Genomic DNA, 22,344 nt, shown 5'->3' with positions numbered 1-22,344 from the left:
TCCATTTCTTGTTTCGTGATCGATATTAACGAGTAATGTTGAGCTATCACCAGTTAAATGTTATCATTTCAGAAATCGTCATCTTGAATAATATTCATTCTTTTCAATTCATATTGTCAGCAATCACGATATCTTCGATTGTACATTTTTGTAACTTGTACTGTGAATGGTTATAAACTTTGCACAAACGCACCTGAATAGGTTATGCAATTAATTGACATAATGATCTATTAAATCAAACAAAGAAACAGATAATTTGTTGAAATATCTAGATGACAGGAACAGGTATTCAAGCAGGCCACCTTGTATCATGTTGTTGTTCAATTATATTCAATTTTATTTGTTTAACAATATCACTTTTTGTATTTAAAAGGAGAATTTCATGCTGTTCAGAATGTTCACATTCTCAACTATTTAACTGGTGTAAATCCAGTTGTTATATATCAGTGTGAACTCATTTTTCATGGTTATTCACCGGCTTTAACAATACCACCAGAAATAAAATTTAATCCAGGTAATTTTTTGTTTTTTTTTCTTTCGAATAATCAGTTAATTTATTCACATATGAATTTAGATAAGGACTGTCGATAAAACGCAAGACACTTTATTCACCTTACCTGGGATTTGTCACTTGGATGTACATAAATGATAGTGATTATTTTGATATAGGCACTAGAACCCATGTTCTATTGATTTAAGCGTCTAAAGGTTATCTACCTTGTTGATGAATCACGTTATCTTATTATTTATACTGGTTTGTACTTGCTCAGAGTTTGTCTTTTAATATAAACACCAACACTGGTATTCAAATACATTCAAGAGAAAAATACTAAAAAGAAAGTGGTATATGTTGTGTTTTATGTCCGGCTTTTTATCACGTGATTTATCCACCAATCAGAATACGACTTATACAATCTTAGCACCGTGCCAAACCAATGACGTTCGACCGGTATGAGCAGCCTAGCGTCCTTATCGGTCCTATGTTCGCCTAGACCGTCCACTTGAGTCCAGAACACCAATACCAGCTCCCACTACGCGAATCGAATCGGATCATTTATTTCAGATATACTGGGTTTATATATAAATCAAACAGACCGCAACGCACCATAAAATAGGAAATAACATTTGTACACAATAAAGTCAAAAAGTGACTGTGAACGTGGGAGGCAATAGTCAATAAACTGAACATAGCTTAAGAACAGTACATCGTAAAATAATAAATTATAGGTCAAAATAAAGCTTATAATAAGAGGAATATAAATATACATAATCTAATTATTGAATAGTTATACCATAAGAATGTATAGATAATATTAGTCAGAAGTTACTCGTGATTTAATCTTTGCTTGGATATAACAGTATATTTCTTAAAGTTTACTGTCAGATATTATTTAAAAGTTTGATTAACTTGTAAACATTTGACATCAATGAGACATTTTTTCGAAGAGCATACATTTCAAAGAAGACAAATCAACTTATTATGTAATAATATTTCATTTTCATAAATGATCATGAAAATAATGTTGACTGAATAATTAAGTAATTGAAAAGAGAACGCGTTATTTATAATAATCAAAGTATTAGGTTGTAAAATATTGAAAAAAAACTACCGTCCAGTGGTTGACAGATAACAAATCATATGATCAAATGATTGAAAATATGTTATGGTAACAAGTCAATTTAATTAGTAGTTATGTAGTGAACAAGAACACGGGTGGGGACAACCGAATGTACTTGACACAAAATTACAGGACTTGTTAATAAAATCTAACAATCAAATAGTAAATGCTTAATTTGCAAAATGTTCATCGATTGTCTCAAAATGACTCAGACTTCATTGTCCTTGCATTTTCATACAAATTGCATCCTATTTCCCTTATTTACTGTTCGATCCTCTTGTCTCTCTGCTATCAGACCTTCTGTTCACGACTAACATCAGATACTACTTATGTCAATCTAAGTAGCACACACCACAGTTATATGAGAATAAACAAACGAATATTAAAATTAAATAAGAACACAGAGTAACATAAAAATTGAAGGATAAAATATATATTTTGACCCATCTTGGTACAGCCTATGTCGACAACTATATTGGAGGGAGATTGTAAAGAATTTTTAATACAAAGATTAGGTTTGTGAACATTAAGTCGGATGGCTTCAAGAAGAAATCAGTAAACCATGCATTATATTTGATGAAATATGATGGATCGATTAACGGGCTTTACTGACGTTAGCTTGATGCTCTGTGTCAACCAAGAAAAGGAGAATAGAATTCTTAATCAGACTTAACTTTTTTTTCTCAGTCAGGCTGGATGGCGTTCGTTAGTACAATGACTACAGGATAAATTATACGTGTTATGCAACTGGCTCCACAAGAGCGGTTAAAGTGATGTACACATAGATGTTACATATTCAGACAACCTGTTTTTCATCACTAGATTTTATTGTCGGATGAGTATCAGAAACCACTTTCGTTTTCAACTGCAGTGGGCGTTTTCTTCGCAGTCTTTCCTGTTCTTTGATTTTAATTCTTACAGATGATATTGCTTTTAATCTATAGATTTAAAAAGGTAGTCTCTTCAAAGTAGTCTTTGTTCTTATTCTTATCTTGTTCTTATGTCTATTGATGAATTTTGTAGGATGTTCGTTCTTACTAAGAAGGTTACTCGTATCGTTCAATTAATCTTTTCTTTAACATTATGATTTAGAATTTTTAGTGAATCAGCTTTATATCTAAGTAGAACAGAAGTTTAACCACTAAACGATGACTGTTCGAATAAGTTAAAATATCAGCCTCTCCCAAAACAACTTTACTTCATTACATCATCCCATATATGTTTTGTGTATGCAACTAACTTTCTAACTAGTTTAGAACTCATGTCTAAAATCATTGCAGTTACAGATGTTTTTAAAAAGTAATTAACGTTTGCTGGTAAGATACTTATTGTCATTGCTCATCATTACCCCTTGATAAAAACACTTTTTATCGTGTTGGGCGTATTTGAAATATTGTGTTTCTGCTTATTTCAGTTGTTTGTGAAAAATGAATCAGTTTAAAAGTAGTTTAGATCAAGAACTGAGGTCGGTCAGAGAAGTAACAAGAACAAGGAAGTATTAGATAAACGTCTTATTATTTTACAATATAATCCCACCATTGCTCAATGTAATAAATAACATACTGTATAATTATCAACTCCGCCTGTAGCCTCAGAGTTACTGCCGGTCCGAAGCCCGGGTAAAGGAGGAGGGTTGGGCATGGGGTTAGCGTCCCCATCCCGTAGAAAACTAACTCGCTAAAAAACGCTTACCAGAAAAAATAATTCAAACCATTTTAACTCTGCCCTGAGAGTTAGAAGGTCTTCATTTAGAAGAATTATGACGCTTCATGGTGAAAGCCGAATTCCTTCGGAAGCCACGAGGCCGATGCCCCTTCTAACAACCAGAGCAAAAATTTTTATAGGTACATGGAACGTTAGAACAATGTGGGAAACCGGGAAGACCAGCCAAATAGCAACGGAAATGAGGAGATACAACTTGGCAGTACTGGGAATCAGCGAAACCCACTGGACCCAAGCTGGACAGAAAAGGCTAGCTACGGGAGAGATGCTGCTATACTCCGGTCACGAAGAGGAAAATGCTCCACACACACAGGGAGTTGCTCTAATGCTGTCCAAAGTAGCACGAAATGCACTTGTAGGATGGGAATCCCACGGATCCAGAATCATCAAAGCATCATTCAAAACAAAGAAGGAGGGGATCTTAATGAATATTATCCAATGTTATGCACCCACCAATGATAGCAACGACGACATTAAAGATCAATTCTACGAGCGGCTGCAGTCAATCATAGAGAAATGCTCAAGAAAGGACCTCACCATTCTGATGGGAGATCTAAATGCCAAGGTCGGAATAGACAACACTGGATATGAAGATATTATGGGACGACATGGACTGGGAGAGAGGAACGAAAATGGAGAAAGATTTGCAAATTTGTGTGCATTCAACAAATTAGTCATAGGAGGCACAATATTTCCACACAAACGTATACACAAGGCTACATGGATCTCACCGGACCACACTACAGAGAACCAGATAGACCATATTTGCATAAAAAAATTCCGAAGGACAATGGAAGATGTGAGAACCAGGAGAGGAGCTGACGTAGCTTCAGATCACCACCTAGTTGTAGCCAATTTAAAACTGAAGCTAAAAATAACTGGACAAGTGGACAAACAGCAATACAAAGGTTCAATACAGCCTTCCTTCGAGATACTGACAAACTCAATGAATTCAAGATAGCTCTCAACAACAGATTCCAAGCCTTTCAAGATCTACTGAAGGAAGAAGAAACTACCATGGAGGACAACTGGAGAGGCATCAAAGAAACATTGACTTCAACGTGTCAAGAGGTTCTGGGCCTAAAGAAACACCATCATAAGGAATGGATCTCTATAGAAACACTGGACAAGATCAAAGAAAGGAAGAACAAGAAGACAGCAATTAACAACAGCCGAACACGAGCAGAGAAAGTCCAAGCACAAGCTGAATACATAGAAGCAAACAAGCAAGTGAAGAGGAGCATTAGAGCCGACAGGAAGAAATACGTGGAAGAATTAGCAACGACGGCAGAAAAAGCTGCTAGAGAAGGAAATATGAAACAGCTCTACGATACAACGAAGAGACTATCAGGGAAATACAGTAAACCAGAGAGGCCGGTCAAAGACAAAGAAGGCAAGCCAATCACTGAAATTCAACAACAGCGAAACAGATGGGTAGAATACTTCGAGGAACTCCTAAATAGGCCGGCTCCAATGAATCCACCGAACATCGAAGCAGCACACACAGATCTTCCTATAGATGTCAACCCACCAACGACGGAAGAAATTAGAATGGCCGTCAGACAAATCAAGAACGGGAAAGCAGCAGGACCCGACAACATACCAGCTGAAGCACTGAAATCAGACGTCGAAGTAACCACAAGCATGCTTTACCCTCTATTCAAAAAGATTTGGGAGGAGGAACAAGTGCCGATGGACTGGAAAGAAGGACACCTCATCAAGATTCCAAAGAAAGGAGATCTGAGCAAATGTGAAAACTACAGAGGCATTACACTACTGTCAATACCAGGGAAAGTCTTCAACAGGGTGTTGCTGAACCGGATGAAGGATGCAGTAGATGCCCAACTTCGAGATCAACAAGCTGGATTCCGAAAGGATCGGTCGTGCACAGACCAAATTGCAACACTACGGATCATCGTCGAACAATCAGTTGAGTGGAACTCGTCACTATACATCAACTTCATTGATTATGAAAAGGCATTCGACAGTGTAGATAGGAGGACATTATGGAAACTTCTTCGACACTACGGAGTTCCTGAGAAGATTGTCAATATTATCCGGAACTCATACGACGGACTACAGTGCAAAGTAGTGCATGGAGGACAGCTGACAGATGCATTCCAAGTAAGGACCGGAGTCAGACAAGGCTGTTTACTCTCTCCCTTCCTCTTTCTTCTGGTGGTCGACTGGATTATGAAGACCTCGACATCTGAAGGAAAACACGGAATACAATGGACAGCTCAGAACCAATTAGACGATCTGGACTTCGCAGATGACCTAGCCCTCCTATCACGTACACGTGAACAGATTCAGATAAAGACAGCCAATGTAGCAGCAGTCTCTGCATCAGTAGGCCTCAGCATACACAAAGGGAAAACCAAGGTCCTCAAAGCGGAGAACAGTAATCCAATCACCCTTGATGGCGAAACTCTGGAAGATGTAGAATCCTTCACATTGAGCAATGGTAGGATTATATTGTAAAATAATAAGACGTTTATCTAATACTTCCTTGTTCTTGTTACTTCTCTGACCGACCTCAGTTCTTGATCTAAACTACTTTTAAACTGATTCATTTTTCACAAACAACTGAAATAAGCAGAAACACAATATTTTAAATACGCCCAACACGATAAAAAGTGTTTTTATCAAGGGGTAATGATGAGCAATGACAATAAGTATCTTACCAGGACAGGGTTGGATGGAGAATGCTGGTGAGCGACCTATGCTCCTTCACGAGGAGTAACAGGTGTAAGTAAGTAAGTAAGTAAGTAATAATTATCGAATTTGTTGACATCAAAATATCACGAAGTTTCCTAAATGTAACTTTAAGTAATCTGTCAATGAGACCGTTATTATTACTGGACTGAACTATTTGTAAATGATTAGTTTAGTTTGAAAATGGGTTTTCTCATCGTGTTAATGGTAAACTGGAGCGTCAGACTGTGAATCGGGGATCTAAGGGTGTAACACAAAGTACTATCTGAATTTCTGAAGATCGATATTATATGGTGTTGTGCATATGCATTTCTAATTATTACGAAATACAAAGAAACCACCACATATTAATTAATTTCTACTGCTAAATTGTAAAACTCTTAAGAGAATCAAACAATAATTAGTTTTACGTAATGAGACATTGTTATCTCAAACATTTGGATCGTTTCTCTTGCCCGAAATTAATTGCTCATGATAACTGATGTTTTCTAAAAGGTCATTTTTGATAAATACTGCGTGAATAATGATTCTTAATCTATTCAGCTAATAGCAATAAATGTGCTCACATCTTTTAGGGATCATTCCTAAATGGGCAAATGAAGTTGGAAGAAATACAGATCTTGTCACATTCGGATCAAATTACGAATGCCCAAGAGCTGCAATTATTAGTCTTATGAGTATGAAAAGTTTAAAAGGTCTTAAATCTCATGTATCAAGATCTGAATTAAATACTACAATGTCTACAAAAATTGCTTTCCCAAATGATAGACTTGCCAGTATTAGACCAGCAAATAAACGTGAAGAATTCAAGTAAGTAATTGATAATCACTTTTTCGCTTAAACATGTAATTCATTTTTCACTGAGCTACTGACATTCGTTATTCACATTGATTATTTATAATACCAGGAGTAGTTTATCAAATACTTTGTTGAATATCAACAGACTAAATTCTACTTAAATCTGCAAAATATATTTTGATGTAAAACATGTATTACTTTCCATATATACATATCAAAGAAACGGATTTTGGAAACAACATCACGATTAAATTATAATAACAAGAAGCAGATTTCATTTGTCATTGTTTGTAAGATGTCAAATACCATTTTTGTAACTTTTTCTTTCAATGCATTTTTAGTTAAATATCACATTTTATCATTGAAGCCCAATTAGAAAAAACAAGTGTCAGAACACAGTTAGGCCCATCTGGTTAGCGTTCTTTTTAGCGAATTAGTTTTCTACAGGATGGGGTCGCTAACCCCATGCCCAACCCTCCCTCTTTATTTGAGCTTGGAACCGGCAGAAGCCCCCAGAGGGACTCCAGGCGGAGTTGAACCCATCTAGTTTGATTATTCAGTCAATCACTTTAAACGTTCTTAAAAGTTTATAACAAATATGGCTGACTCTAAAAGTTGCAAATTTACATCTTTATATTATTCTAAATAAATACTTAATATTTAAAAATCATCCATATTTATATATCAGTAAATAGCTATCTGTGCATACAATAATGAAAGTAATATTATCTGTATCTGGATTATAATTTGGAAACTTATAGTGGCATCATTTGTTAGGAAATGTCTACAAAAGAGAAACACATTCAGAAGTTATATATTTTTAATTAGTGGTTTACTGGGAATTTATGATGCTAGCATAAAAAATTTCACCATGAAGAATTGTTACTAGAGGAAGATAGTGAAAAAGCAAAAATAACAAACAATTACTTGGTTGTTGTTTGAGTTCATTAGCACATATCAATAATTTATCATAGAGGCTGATTATTACCTAAATAACGAAATAAATGCTAAATATTCTGTATGTGGTATAAATAGTTATCATTATTTTGAAAGTGAATTTTTCTGCCATTTAAAAAACGATTGAAAATAAGGAATCATTAGACCCTACCCGTAACGTGTTAGTCAGTAGTTTCAAATATAATCAGTTTTCGAAATACTGTGATGCTGATGAGTTAGCTGATTCCATCGGTCACGTCATAAATATTAGGACAACAGGAAGATCATTTTGGAGTGATTTACCCATGAATGCGTGATGATTATTAAGATTATTAGTATAAAGTACAAACAAACTTCTAACATGGTTATGTAACTATCGCAATTTGTTGATATGAATTACTGATGAAACTATTTCACATAAGTATCACTATGTTGATTCCATTTGTTTTGCTTGTTTATAGCCCCTGTGAGGTATTTTGTTCTTCATTTCTTGAAAAAAATGTTATACATATGAGACAGTATGGTATCTAAATTATGAAATTTAGTCTATAAACAAATAGAAACTGTAAGGAACATGTTAAGTCATGTTGAATCAACTTAAGAATTCAGACCAAGCGATTAAGTAACTCATAAAATCCCGAAATCAAAACACGAGATTTGTCTAGAATATGGTGCTATTATTATTGACAGCATGTGTAATTGATCTATGACATCTACTCACATTCAGTTTCTACCGAAATGTGACTACTTTGATGAAACTAAGTAACAATCAGAGTCTCTATCGCTTCAGTAATGGAAGGCAACAAATTGATACAAGTAATATATACACAAAATAAGGAAATCCTTAGCAGTAAACAGATGTCCGTTATATGGATAAGAGATGAAGAAGCTTGTCATGAGTATTGAGAAAATAGAATTACAATAACAAAAAGGATTAAATACCTTAGATCTATGTAATTAGAAGGAACACGCAACAATGAGCCGTATCGTCAATAAATGATTGACAGTGATATCAGTTACTGAATACTGGTAACATAAATAATACACAAAAAGGAAACGAATATGAAAGAAACGGAGATGAAAAGAATAAACTAAATTAACAAGTTGTTTTATATAAAACATTGCTGTCAATAATTATTAGCATAAATTTTCAAGATGTCCACAATTATTCAAAGTTGATTTTATGAATCAACCATTTAACAGACCTATATCATTTAAAGTAAATTCATTCAAGACGTGGATGCATATCAAACAACTAATCAGTCATTCATACTGACTTTAGAGTGTTATATGAATGCATATCGTTCCGTTTTGCCACATCACACACTAGTACAGAGAGAGAGAGAGAGAGAGAGAAAAGTAACAAGATAAAAGGATAGGGAAATAATCGGTAATATGTATAGTGACAACCTAAATATGAGAAAGTTTTCCCATGAAACAAATGAGATCAAGAAGAGTAACAAAAATCCTAACAAGCGAACTATTTTAACATATGGTTAGCATAAAGTCTGTATAAGTAAATGTTCATAAGTCGACTTTTGAGGAAATGCAGCATATTCGGAGCATCGTAATCATTTTTTTGAATATTATCTTTAGAATATAATATGTTTGATAAGATGAGAAATAAAGTGTTCATATTGGTTTTACTCTATCTGTTTTTGATCACAGAACTTTATATTGTCGTTTGACGAGATATACATATACGGATCGAGATTATGAATGGACTGAAGATGAAATGAATAGTATAAATAAGCGACAGTTAACCTATACTGATGTTTACCGAAGTCATGCTCAAATGATTGAACAAGTTCAAAAAGATCGTATATTAATGAAATGGAACAAACCACCAAATGATGGTTCAGTTTTAATGGAACTGGATAAAATATCACCGAAGTTAAAAATTGAAAATTACGAGGAATTTCAACCAAGTAATTAAATATTAATAGATTATATTTGTTATATTCAGTTTTCGTAGCTACAGTTAAAAAGTCTCTACATATAAGAACGTTTACATAAAGACTATATGTTGATGAATCTAACTACAGAACTGAGTAACCAACTACTTCCTAGGCTGTGAATAAAATTTGGTTAAGAGCAGTATATGTGTCTGTGAACCCTTTTAATTTATACAGTATATGGTACTGTAAATTAACTGGATCGTATTCATAAATAAAGAATTAAAATCCCTTCTGCCTATTTTATTGGGTAATCATCATATGTTCCAATATTCACTGATATCCATGTATCTGTTTACCACAAAAGTACAATTAAATATTGACTTATTTCTGAAACTATTATTTATTTGAGGTATATGTTGAATAATTTTTGTCTGAATAAAACGTTTTCTTCTGTCTGAGATCGAGAAATTATCTAGAGAACTACAATCTGCAGTATTTCCTAGTTATCTCTTGTTCGTTTTTTCTTTAACTTGTAAATGTTTGAATCGATATCACAGTCAAAGATTTTACCGTTGAACCTTATGCGATATCTAAGTCCAATTAAACAAATCATTGATCGCCTTCAAATACCAAACACCGAACAGCATACATCACAGTGTTATAAAACATGGAAAAGCATCTGAATCACAACTTGATTATTTTCATTTAATTTGTACTAACTCATTGACAACACAATATTGGTTAGTAATAAGGTTTTTATTTACATTTGTCCAAACACATTTTTTTAATCTTTTATTTCTTCAATATTATCCAACTTGTATACATAATTATTTATACAGCTAGAAAACTGCAACCAATGAATCTACTGAAGAACAGTACAAGCGATAACATAAGAGTGGAGAAAAAAAAGAAGGTATATCATTGAAGTACTTTTTCTTTCATTAATATTGCTTAAACGTTTACATGAAAGATGATTCTTGTGAAACTAAACTTTAACAAAGAAAAAAACAATCTTCATTGTCCAATCTAGAGTATACAATTAGTAAAGTTCATTGTAAAACCATCGATGTAAATTTCGTTCTAAACAAAATTAAGAATTATAGAGAATTAGTCATGACAGAAGTTTTTATTTTCAATCAATAATGAACTTATATCAGTTTAAGAAGAGAATCATTTATAAATTACAATGTTTTAGATAAATCCTAAATGAAATCTTTCTACAGCTAATGAACAGCCACTAACAAATTATATTTAACAGATAGTATTTGAATAATCGACGAGACTCCAATTTATGAACGACCTTTGAACGAATCCTAAGTGACCTTGACAATTATTAGCCAATCAGAAGACAGTTAGTATAAAGTAAAAATATAAGAAAATAATGAATTACAGTGGATATTCTTCTTTTACATGATTTAAAAACTTGTTCAGGTTTGATAAAGGTTCAGGTGTTCTGAAATCATAATGCATACGGTATTGGAACTCGTCCATATGGCTCCATAATAGTCGTCCCCTGCAGCCGTGGTACGGTCTTAAAAATTCCTTCAATCTCGACCACATGACTTCAATGTTGTTAGTATGAACTCCGGAAGTAGGGTCGACAAAATGACGTTTATGCACTTTGACATGATGGACATACCCAAGTCCATGAAGGCATCTATACGCTCTCCAATCATCTGTATATACCGTAATGTCCGGCTGCACGTATTCCTTTATAATTGGTATTATTGTGCTTGCTTGACACTTTCTCACCCTCTGGAAATACCCCTTTTGCGTTGAGCGATCATAAATTCCAAGTACCTGTCAATTATATTTACGGAAGTGCTATTTACCCAATCTTCCTTGATACTACGTCCTCTGTTGTATTTTTGCTTTCACACTACTGTTTCATATATTTCCACAATACTTCCGACTCCTCCGAATGATTGGTGTAGACGTGTCATTTTAAGTGCACATATATCACGACGATACTCATACCACTGGACGGCTGAAGTTTCAGTAACATCTGAAAACGCCGCAGCCAGTGTTACTGGTGCCTTTATGATCCAATTTGCAACTATTATCATGATTTGTCTCAGTCTCAGTCGCGATCGAGCGAAGAAAGTCCCCGTTCGAGCAGACGTTTTTCTCCAACATAAAGAACAACGAAATACAATCTCATCACGATAGTCTGCACACTTTACTGCGGTCATTTGATAACCGCAGTCACAGGTACGGGACCTTCTTAGTAGTCTCATTTCTTGTAGCCTCTCAATAATCACCTCTTCTCTAAAATCCACTGTAAACCGATCGTATGTGAGCATCAGGTGTTGAACTTGGCTCCATGACCTTGAAATTCCTCAGACGCTTCTGATTGACTCGTCCATAAATTAGAGTTTCGCCGAATAATCATAAATATTCATTTCTTTTTTTCAATGTGTCGAAGAATTATTGTTGAAGATTATAATACTATATTACATCCGTGTACACAATCTTTCTTTTATATATTCTTATCATTGAAGTAACTACTTCTATGAATTCGGTGTTCATCTTGTTATACTAATGCGATATGGCAACTTGAACCGATGTATATATGTGACTAGTCCTATGTTATAGCTGAATGATTGAAAATACGATTGAAAATACTTTTCAGTTTGATTGCCACTTGTTATTATTAGTCTTGGATATATTTTAGTGTCTATTTCAGAAAAGTGTAATATTTTGAATTTCCTAGTACTTAATTCATAAGCGAATGTTTATTAAAATCATCTATCTACTCTTAATAATTCGTTTAATGTTAAAAAAGAATCAGTAAAGATGAAAACCACATTACTGTTGAAAGTGTTTATTAATTTCATCAACGTTATTTCTAATGTATTAGTATTAGCAGTATCCTGATAAATAAAATCCCTTCAGTTCGTTGAATGATTTACATCATTTGTATGCTGTTAAGTGTTTAAAACTAAATCATCAGAATTACAAAGGGTAAGAAATCAATGAAAAGAACCTAGACAATCGTTATCAGAATCTTTAATAATAAATTCAATTCATCGTTAATAATTCATCTTGAAATATTCATATAGCAGAATATTATTGAAATGACCATCTTTTCTTTTTATATCAATCCACCAACATTTCTGTAGGTGATGTAACACTTAAAAACATATTTATGTGAATATTTTATCGAAATTTCAATGGTTAGCTTGATAGGAACTGGGAACTAAGTAATATATAGAAATACATTAAATGTAATCAATATATTTGAAATAAACTCTATAATCAATATTCATATAATTCCAACGTTTCTCTTCATAAACTGACAAACACTCCTTTAGTAGAATGAAAACACAATTTCCATTATCCTTATGAAGAAGCTTGATACAGTTTGTTAAGAGAAACATGGGGACTATTTAAATTTCAGTCATTAGTGTTCATTCAAATAAAACTTTTACATTGAGTAAAACATATTCTCAAGTTTCAATAATATAAGCAAAATTGGTAACACACATTAAACCATACTTTATTACTGTTTCGCATTATCTAGAAATGCTTTATTATATTAATTTAATAGTTGAATTCATGAGTCGATTAACACTAGACCACTATGGGAAACCTGGAGGCACTGGACGCCCGTTTCGTCCTAGCAGTGCTCACCCACGATCCTGCCCCTCCCCGTGAGATTTGAATCAAGGGCCTATCGGTCTCGTGCGCGAGCGCTTAACCACTGGACCACTGAACCGGCAACAGACGGTATTATTTCAATTATTTACTTATGTATTACTTATGCACATTAATATCTGTAAGCGTCGGTTATTAGTGTTTGAATACATTGTAAATTATGAAGACTTTTAATTGACGAATATATTCAATAGATCTTCTATACTTTTATTTTTGTCTCTTATAAAACTTATTTTCATTATTATAGACATTCCACATCTTTAAACGTTCGCTTTGTAATTATTTTTAATAGCCTGAACGAGTTCTATCATTGAAAATGGTGACCAAGAAGAAAGTTAGTGATGAATGTAAACGTAAACTTTCTGTTAGTGATATAAATGAACTATCTATTTGTAAGTTTTATTTTGAATTACTGTTTTTTTGAACAAATAATCAGATTTTCATAACGATATAACTTATTATAATAGACATTTTCTCCTATATACACGTTACTCTTCTACAAAAAATAATGAATACATTTTATTTAAATTCTTAGTAACTGCCATCATCTGTAATATAGTTAAACATAATAAGTTGAACATTGAAGAGAATAACCTCTCTTGCCTTCAATTTCATTAGAAGATTAATGCTAGATTCATTAGCGTATTTTTGTAAAGATGGTTATATGAATATGATACTTAACTATCAGAATGTTATGATGAATAACATCTACTTGTTCAATATAATGTGAAATAGGAATACAAGTTCCAAAATATATGTGCTCACCAATGACTAGCTTTAAGAGGTAATTTTCGAAGTTCTAGTGAGAAACCGTAATCAATGGAGTTCTAGCGTGTCGAGTGTGAAGCAGCTACTGTTATATCCCGATGAGAATAATGAATGGTAACTTTTCGGACCCATTTATAGACTAATACTATACGTATATTTTTATCGTATAATTTTTAAGTAACTAAACTATTGATATATGTGTCCCCCTTACCATAAGCTTGATGTTGACCTATGAACCGTTATTATGCTATTTACCATTCTTAAGTTATGCGCAGTTTATCGATTACTACTTCCCACATTCACAACCACTTTTGGCTAAATTGTGTACAAATGTTGTTTCCTATTTTATGCTACGGTGTGGTCTATCTGGTTGGTATATAAACCCAGTATGCTTGAAATAAATGATTCGTATTGCAGAGGCTGAGATTGGTGTTCTGGACTTAACTGGCTGGAAGCGGGACCGATAAGGACTCTAGGCTGCTCGTACGTGTTTTATGCTTCATTGGTACGGTCGATAAATTACTGTTCTCTAATTGGTGGTATCACCACGTTATACATTACCAGGGCACACAGGTCACAAGTTATAACAGTTACCCACCGAAGACGATGGAATATGGTCGCGCAATACCATGGATTGGTTGAAGTTTGATATTAACACCGTTGGATCTAGGCTCAGTGGTCTAGAGGTTAATTGTTCGCGCTCGAGATCGGAGGCTCATGGTTTGAGTCCGTTATGTAGGATCGTGGATGTGCACTGCTGAGTAGTCCCATACTACGACTGAATGCCCGTCTAGTACTTTCAGGTTTTGATTGATGATCTTGCTTGCATCGGCTCATCAATTCAACTATTAGATTAGATAGATTTTAATTCATAATTGAATATGGATTTAGGTTTAAACCGTTGTTCCTTGCCACATAATCGACAAATTTCGAATGACTGAAAATTAAAAAAAGCTACAATTCATCAACCGATCTAAAACCACTCATTCAATAAATAAAACAGAAGAACTTTTCAGAATCTGGAGAATAATCAATTCAAATACAAACGATATATTTAGAAAATTAACAAAATACTAAAAAATATAATAGTCAATGTTAGAAACGAAGGTAGAAATACATAGTAGTAATTCAGTGTGGAAATCACTGCATCATGAATATATTTTTAATCTTCTATAATCTCTTTATTGTCATTTTGTCTATAGTTCCAATAAATATTGATTATGGAACTATTTGTCCAAATGTGAAATCAACAAAATTTGTTACAATAAAAAATCCATTAAATCAATGTATTTCAATAAAATTGGATATAATTCTTGAAGAATTGAAGCCAACTACCATAAGAAATTATATAGTTCAACCAAAATCAACACTTGAAATACCAATTACAATAAAAATTACAAAAGTGTCTAACTTTCAATGGTAAGTCTACTCATGGTTTTTTTTCTCTCAAACAATACACTGTAGTAATAGTTGAAGGATGTCCTTCCAATGGAATTAGTAATGACGTAGTCAGCAGAACACGGGTGGGGACAACCGAATTATATTTAGCACAAAATTACAGGATTCGCAGTCTGAGGGAATTATGCAGACTGCTGTTAGCACGATAGATTATTGCAAAAGATTGCTCCATGTTGGCTGTATGTCCTGTTTGAGCTAGATAGTCTAAGATGGAGCTATTAACAGTTTTGACTACACCTTTGCTTAACCACACGGGGAGGTGCTCATGAGCTCGAATGTATAGATTCCTAGAACATCTGCCAATATAATTTGCTCCACAGGAGCAGTTGAATTGATAGATACAGAAGGAGGTGGCTAGTCTAGGCAATTTATCTTTCAACCTCGGAGTGATTATTGGTCGTGTGGAGAACATTAATTGTAGTTTACCCGCACCCAAAGTCCTTTAAGTTAATCTGCTTTGTCAACACACTTGTCATCTCATTATATGGTAAATTTATTTATAAATTATTCAGTCAAAAAAAACCTATTAACGTTTTTGATGCAGCATTGATATAACTTATTACTTACTACTAAACAATATCTGTAATCAAAACTATCCAGTCCAATCCATTTGGTGGGAACAACTCATGTGTTTATTCGACTGCGTTTTTGATACAAGAATCATGATATAAGACTAATAAAACATTGTAGTATAGATTATCTAACAATTATAACTGTTACTTCATCACTTAAGCAAGAAAATATTCTGATGTTATTAGTCGACCAAATTAAGAAAAAAGGTAATGTCCAAATACACTTGGATCAATTTCATTCATTAGAAGTATTTATTAATTAATGCATGAGAAACAGAATGGAAAGATACTTCTATCAGAAAAAGGTACAAATAGAACGTAGAAAAATGCAGCGATTTGTAAAACAGTTTATTAATGGAATAATGAAATATATTGCTGACTAAAATAATGATCAAAACAATGTACATTTTACAAAAATAAAAATAACTATTAAAAGTTAGTTATGATCAGCTTATGATCTGCCAAGAATATACACCAATTTAAATAATCACAAAATGAATTAGCTCAGAAGTCAATCAGTCATTCATAATCGAAATTAACAAGAATACCAAAGTAAATGGAAAAAATGTAGTAGTAAAGATAATTAAGAAAAACTTAACATTGAGAACATGTTCCACAAAGACAGAGTTGATATATATGTAAAGAGGGGTACTAGTGCATGCTTCTACACTATTTCAAACCATTCTAAGTCATTTCATCTAAAGTCCTTAACACCATAGGTTGTGATAATCACCCAGAACTTGAACAATGAGTCCAAATATACCAGCACAGTTAGCCTCAACTCTCAATGACTTTACAAACGGATACCAAGGTTTAACATTTCGCCTCTAGCTTTTTTCAGCTTACTGGAACATAAATAAATATCGCATGTCAAGATAGGCGATGGTCAGACATACGTAACATATGGGTAACCACATGAGTTAGTGAAGATTTACAACCTGATCAACCAATTTGCCACCTTCGTCCAGTACCCCGTGTCTAAATTCAATACTGTCCATTACACGATATGCAAGCACTATTTATCAGGAAAATCTTGTGAAAACCTGGTCTATACATGTCTTCTAACTTCAAAGAGTATGTATCATAGTTACAGCAATACGAAGACGATTGTACTTCAATATATTCGATTTCTGGTTAGCAGACCATTATCTCTTAGATGCCACAAGTGACGAGAATCACTAAAAGTCGAGTCAGCTTTTTAAATCCATACTGAGATTTGACCAGATGCCAACTTTTGCACAGTAGAAGAGAATATTGAACAGAAGATAAGCAAAGGGAGGCAAAATATAGGAAATGTTATTAAATAGAGATAAATTAGATAACATACTGAGAAGTGTGGAATGACACTAAATTCAAGATGTATAGTAAGAGAAAACACATTTGAATGAATCACTACGACCACCTTCACGTCGTACCAACTAAAGATTCTAAAAACAGATTGTTGTTAAGTAAGGCCAAGTCATGATGTTTACATTTATCAACGCAGATAAACATTTAGGGACTTAAAAAACATCCGCTATATCGTGTGTATTTTCACTTCACCAAATAATACATATCAAGCACCAACACGTAGTCTTAAAAATTACGGAAATTAACTGATAATGAAAATTGTGGTCAACCAATATTTTAACACTAATAATACAAAATACTTAGGTAGCTTATTTCGCTAATTAAATCATATTCATAAATTCGACAATTATTAAGAACACTAACCGCGTTTGAAAACGAACTGCTGAATATACAGTCACAAAATAGCACACTTAGTATCAAAGTGCATTAGATTCTCTAAGTTACTTTTGTGAAACTAGAACGAAATTGATAATGCCACACTTCTGACTAATTTACCACAACGCATTGCAAAAAATCGGGAAGACGCGTATTAAGATACATCGTTCTGACAGCAAATAATTAGTTCACATAGATATTTAAAACGTTTTGTAATAACCGACGACTTATTACTGATTGATTTCTGTGAAGAAGTAAATTTTATTATATAGACAGTAGTGAATGATCAAAACAATGAAACTCAACAAATGGGAACTGGATGTAAAAAATGCAAAGTAGCAATCGTAATTCCGAAAAGTAAACGCAACTCATTTTCTGTGTTTAGATTTGGCAATACTGAAGTGAACGGACAATCAGGTGGGGAAAGCCAATTTATTATCTCATGCAAAATTACACAGTGACTTTTAAAATATAAAAAATCATGCATTAAATACATTATTTACAAATCTTCCTTCAGTTGTCCTGTATATAATTCTTTATTCTTCAAATTCGGTTGTCATCCTAATTGCTCTCTGTTGCCCTTTCTGTTCCATTCAATCCAATCTTCTCAATATTGTTTTGCTGGCATACATTTCACTACTGATTGGTGATACACACTACTTATATTTGTCAATATAAGTAGCATGCACCACAATGCTACCAAAATCCTAATAATAGGTTTTATGTGCTTCGTTAAGTCAGTCAGTCAGCTACAACGTAGGACCAGGCACACATATGCATCGGTCCAGGTTGCCATACCGCATTAGCACAGCAAGATGAACACCGGATTCATAGGAGTGGTTAGGTTAAAGGTGGTAATATATAGGAGAAAGATTGCATATAAGGATACAGTACAGGAAGGGTTTTAGCCAAAGAAGCCTGCTGACCGATTTGACATAGGGTGCGTACGTTGAAGGCTCCAACGTATAGTTTGGAGTGAGGTTTCAGTAGATCTGGGACAGTGTTTCGCGCACTAGAATCGTTGGCTATGGTGACACTTGAGGAGGAAGACGAAAGAGGAAGTTTAGAGTTGAAAGTCGATGTAGGATGAATAATAGGAATTGAAGAGGGAGGTTGATTATGAATACAATGGTCTTCAGTGCTGTTAGAGGTATGAGGGTGGTTATCACTTCCCGGTTACCCACACCGTGGAAGGGTTCTTCTGGAGGTACCTGAAAAGGAAATTGGATTAGAAGTGGTCTTAGTGACCTGTGAGCGTGACCGCAGTGCCCAAGGGACAACTGCTTGAGGTCGGTCACACACGACTTTTTATGAGTGATTTTTGTGTTAGCTCCGTACTTGTTAAGACTTTACCGCCGGAGACGGCTATCCTTGGGATAAGGCGAGGTGTGCATTTTTAGGGTCGACCTTTTCTAACCACACCCTCCTTATGGGAAGGCAGCATCGCTGTCATACTGGTTGTGTGAAAGAAACACCTTACTGCTGTCACACCTCTGTACAGTCATCAGTACGACTTCGCCTTCGGACCTTGGGTTTGTTGCTTTTAGTCTTACCGTTCTTCAACCGACCTTTCTGACGTGGTAGGACCTTGAGGAACAGTCGTTCCAGTCAGTATAGCTCGGTTGCTTCATCACGATAGGCAAGCCCGACCACCACGTCAAGGTAGCAACAACGGTCGGGCTTCGTTAAGTAAAAGCAGTCAATTCATAGTTTTCTTATATGGGTCGATAAACAATTAGAACGCATAAAACAACTTTAAGTTTGAAGCTTGCACGGCATAATAAGATAGATGGCAGTCAAAGGTTCATAAAACTTGATATAACAATATTGGAGATATTAATTTCTGATTCATCATCTCTATTAATTATCAATTTCAAAGTAGACCAGACGGTTTCAAATGATCTAACCTTAAGGATTAAATACACTGCTACAGATGTATGTTTAATAATTTTAGTAGTAAGAAAACAACCAATTGTAATAAAATAAACATTTAACTAAAGAGAACAACATAGTGCTATTACAAATCATGTGGAATGTATCTAGGGAACTATTCAAATCTAAAGTGTAGTCATACAACAAACGCAGAATATAAACAAGATGAGTTACAAATAACAGTAAATTATTGGTGAATAGCAAACGATATGTCAAAATTCATGTGTCATATGATTAACTATGAGATGATGTTTAAACATTCTGAATAATAATCATGGTAATAATTATAGACCAAATAGATTTTTAATCTCCTACATACTTTGGAACGTCAGTAAAATGAGTTTTTCACACACATGAAGACAAATTAAGTTACATTAATAATGTCATTATGAATGAGGCGACTTTTTATTTCATCTCACTAGATGTGTATTTTGTAAATAATCTTGATATTTTGCTAAAAGAAACAAATAATGGAAATGAAAATGGACGCTGAGAAATATTTCAACCGAGATCGAAAGATGCTTGTACTACATTAAGTTACCAAATAAAACATTGCGCTAATTAATCCTCAACTATCAAATTAAACATAATTCCTAAATGATTTTCAATGTAGAAAGATTTTCAGTAAATGACTTTTCTAAGTTTAACAGATTTACTCAAAAACAGAATCTTCTTGGAGAATAACATTTATTAAAATTAATGTTAGCTTAAGACACGTTACCAGTTAGGCTATTTAATGTAATCTTGGTAAGCAGACTGATATTTACATAGAAGAATGATGGATGTCCCCAGATGTCATGGTATGGCCGCCCTCCCTCTCAAAATGCTCTCACACGGCTACGCGTATACAGCCTCTGCCAGGGAAGTCCTACTCACTGCCTTCTCGTGGCGGGGGTTGTTTACGAAAATGAGAGGACGAAAAGTGAATGTCCGGCGCTTTAACCGGACCCCAAACCAATGGTTCACATGGGCACCAGTATCCCGAGAGAAAAAATGGCGTATGAACCAATCGTTGGTCACCGGCTACCATGGGACTGCATCTCCTTACGATGCTCCACTGCCTTGTAGGTTAGACTTTTAGGTCAAAGGCTTGGGGTGTGGCCTCCTAAGAAAACCACCTGCTTCGGTCTGGGCACCCGGGCAGTATCACAGCCCACACACAAATAAAATAATGGTATTCACTGGAAGCTCTATTCTCACTTCGATTTACAGTCAAGCAATTCACATTATTATTATTATTATTATTATTGTTATTTACTACGTCATTTATTCACCCTCTTTTATTCCCACTTTATGTATCTTTATTTTTCGACTTATACAGCAGCTCGCCTATGGTGGAAACTCAGTTCTATCTAAACGTTCTCGAGTCACTGCCTGGTTGATAATTGTATGCTACCACCGAATATGAGTACAGAAGCAGTTTTTATGAAACCACGTGCACCATTCAAACTGGCTGCCTTCAACGTTCACACACTTATGCAGGTCGGACAACAGATCGGGCTGGCTATGTCTTTGGAAAGTATTAATATCGACGTTTGTTGTCTATTCGAGACCCACATTCAAGACTCTGGTGAAGTACTACAAATTCGCTCTCCATCTGTCGCTTCAAAAGCTTGTTTTACGTGCGCTTATCCGGGGACCCTGTGGCATCTTCGTCTGGTCTTGCTGGCGTTGGTGTCGCACTAAGCGCTAGAGTTGAGGCAGCACTAATCGATTGGATCCCCATTAACAATCGGTTGTGTGCTGTTAGATTATAAAGCTCCATCAAAGTGAAAAGAAATCGGCGTGAGAAACGATGTCTTTTCGTCACCTCCGCCTATGCCCCGACAGATTGCAGCCTGGATGCAATCAAGGATGAGTTTTACCACCAGTTATCTGTTCTTCTCCAGAAAGTGCGTTCGACAGATATTGTAGTACTAGCCGGAAACTTGAATGCTCAGGTCGGGCGTCTAGGCACAGAAGAGAGTCGTTTAGGTGGCCGATGGGGACTTGTTGATCGCAGGACAGATAACGGGGACCGTCTACTGCAACTTTGCACAGATCACAACCTGTTTCTGGCTAGCACTAACTTTCGGCACAGTCATCGCCGATGTGCCACCTGGCGTCCTCCCTCTGCATCCCAAGCCTGGACTCAGAATGATCACTTCGCGATCAGCTAATGCTGGCATGGTTGTGCACAAGACTGTCGCTCCTTTTGGAGTACCTATCTGGACTCTGACCATGCTTTGGTCTGCGCCAATCTTACTTTACTTTTCAGTGGCCAATGAAGTGACCACCACCAAAGGATTAATGTTAGCAAGCTGGTTGCAAATTCTGTTGCTAGTAAGTATCGAACAGAGCTAGCTTCTAGGCTAGCTACCATTCCACCGAAAAGTATAGATGAGCATTGGTTGAAACTTCGCGACGCCATCAAAATGGCAGGTAAAGCGGCTTCGCGAAACATTCTGTTCGAGGATGTATTGATCATATCTTCACCGTCCACTAAATGTTAGAACACCGTCAAACTTATCAAAGGCCAACAATCGTAGTGTTTCTTGACATCAG

The 22,344-nt window shown here is 34.9% G+C and overlaps 1 protein-coding gene across 2 annotated transcripts in view; it reads left to right on the top strand.

The window, feature by feature from the left end:
• The window catches only part of MS3_00003936 (Cilia- and flagella-associated protein 47), a 28,184-nt gene extending 9,107 nt beyond the window's left edge, over positions 1–19,077 (top strand). The window contains exons 10-16 of one of the 2 annotated variants that reach the window (XM_051211813.1): positions 374–514; positions 6,632–6,866; positions 9,459–9,718; positions 10,528–10,601; positions 13,638–13,737; positions 15,316–15,532; positions 18,141–19,077. In XM_051211813.1, the coding sequence (XP_051071919.1) occupies positions 374–514; positions 6,632–6,866; positions 9,459–9,718; positions 10,528–10,601; positions 13,638–13,737; positions 15,316–15,532; position 18,141 (1,028 nt within the window). In that variant the 3' untranslated portion in view covers positions 18,142–19,077. Of the gene's footprint in view, positions 1–373; positions 515–6,631; positions 6,867–9,458; positions 9,719–10,527; positions 10,602–13,637; positions 13,738–15,315 lie in introns of both variants that reach the window. The other variant, XM_051211814.1, reaches the window with a different exon arrangement.
• The last annotated feature ends 3,267 nt before the right edge of the window (positions 19,078–22,344 follow it).

Source organism: Schistosoma haematobium, chromosome ZW (assembly GCF_000699445.3).
Source record: "Schistosoma haematobium chromosome ZW, whole genome shotgun sequence".
NCBI classification, from domain to species: Eukaryota; Metazoa; Platyhelminthes; class Trematoda; order Strigeidida; family Schistosomatidae; genus Schistosoma; species Schistosoma haematobium.
Note: the sequence above shows the minus strand (reverse complement) of the source record. Positions and strands in the feature narration are given on the sequence as shown.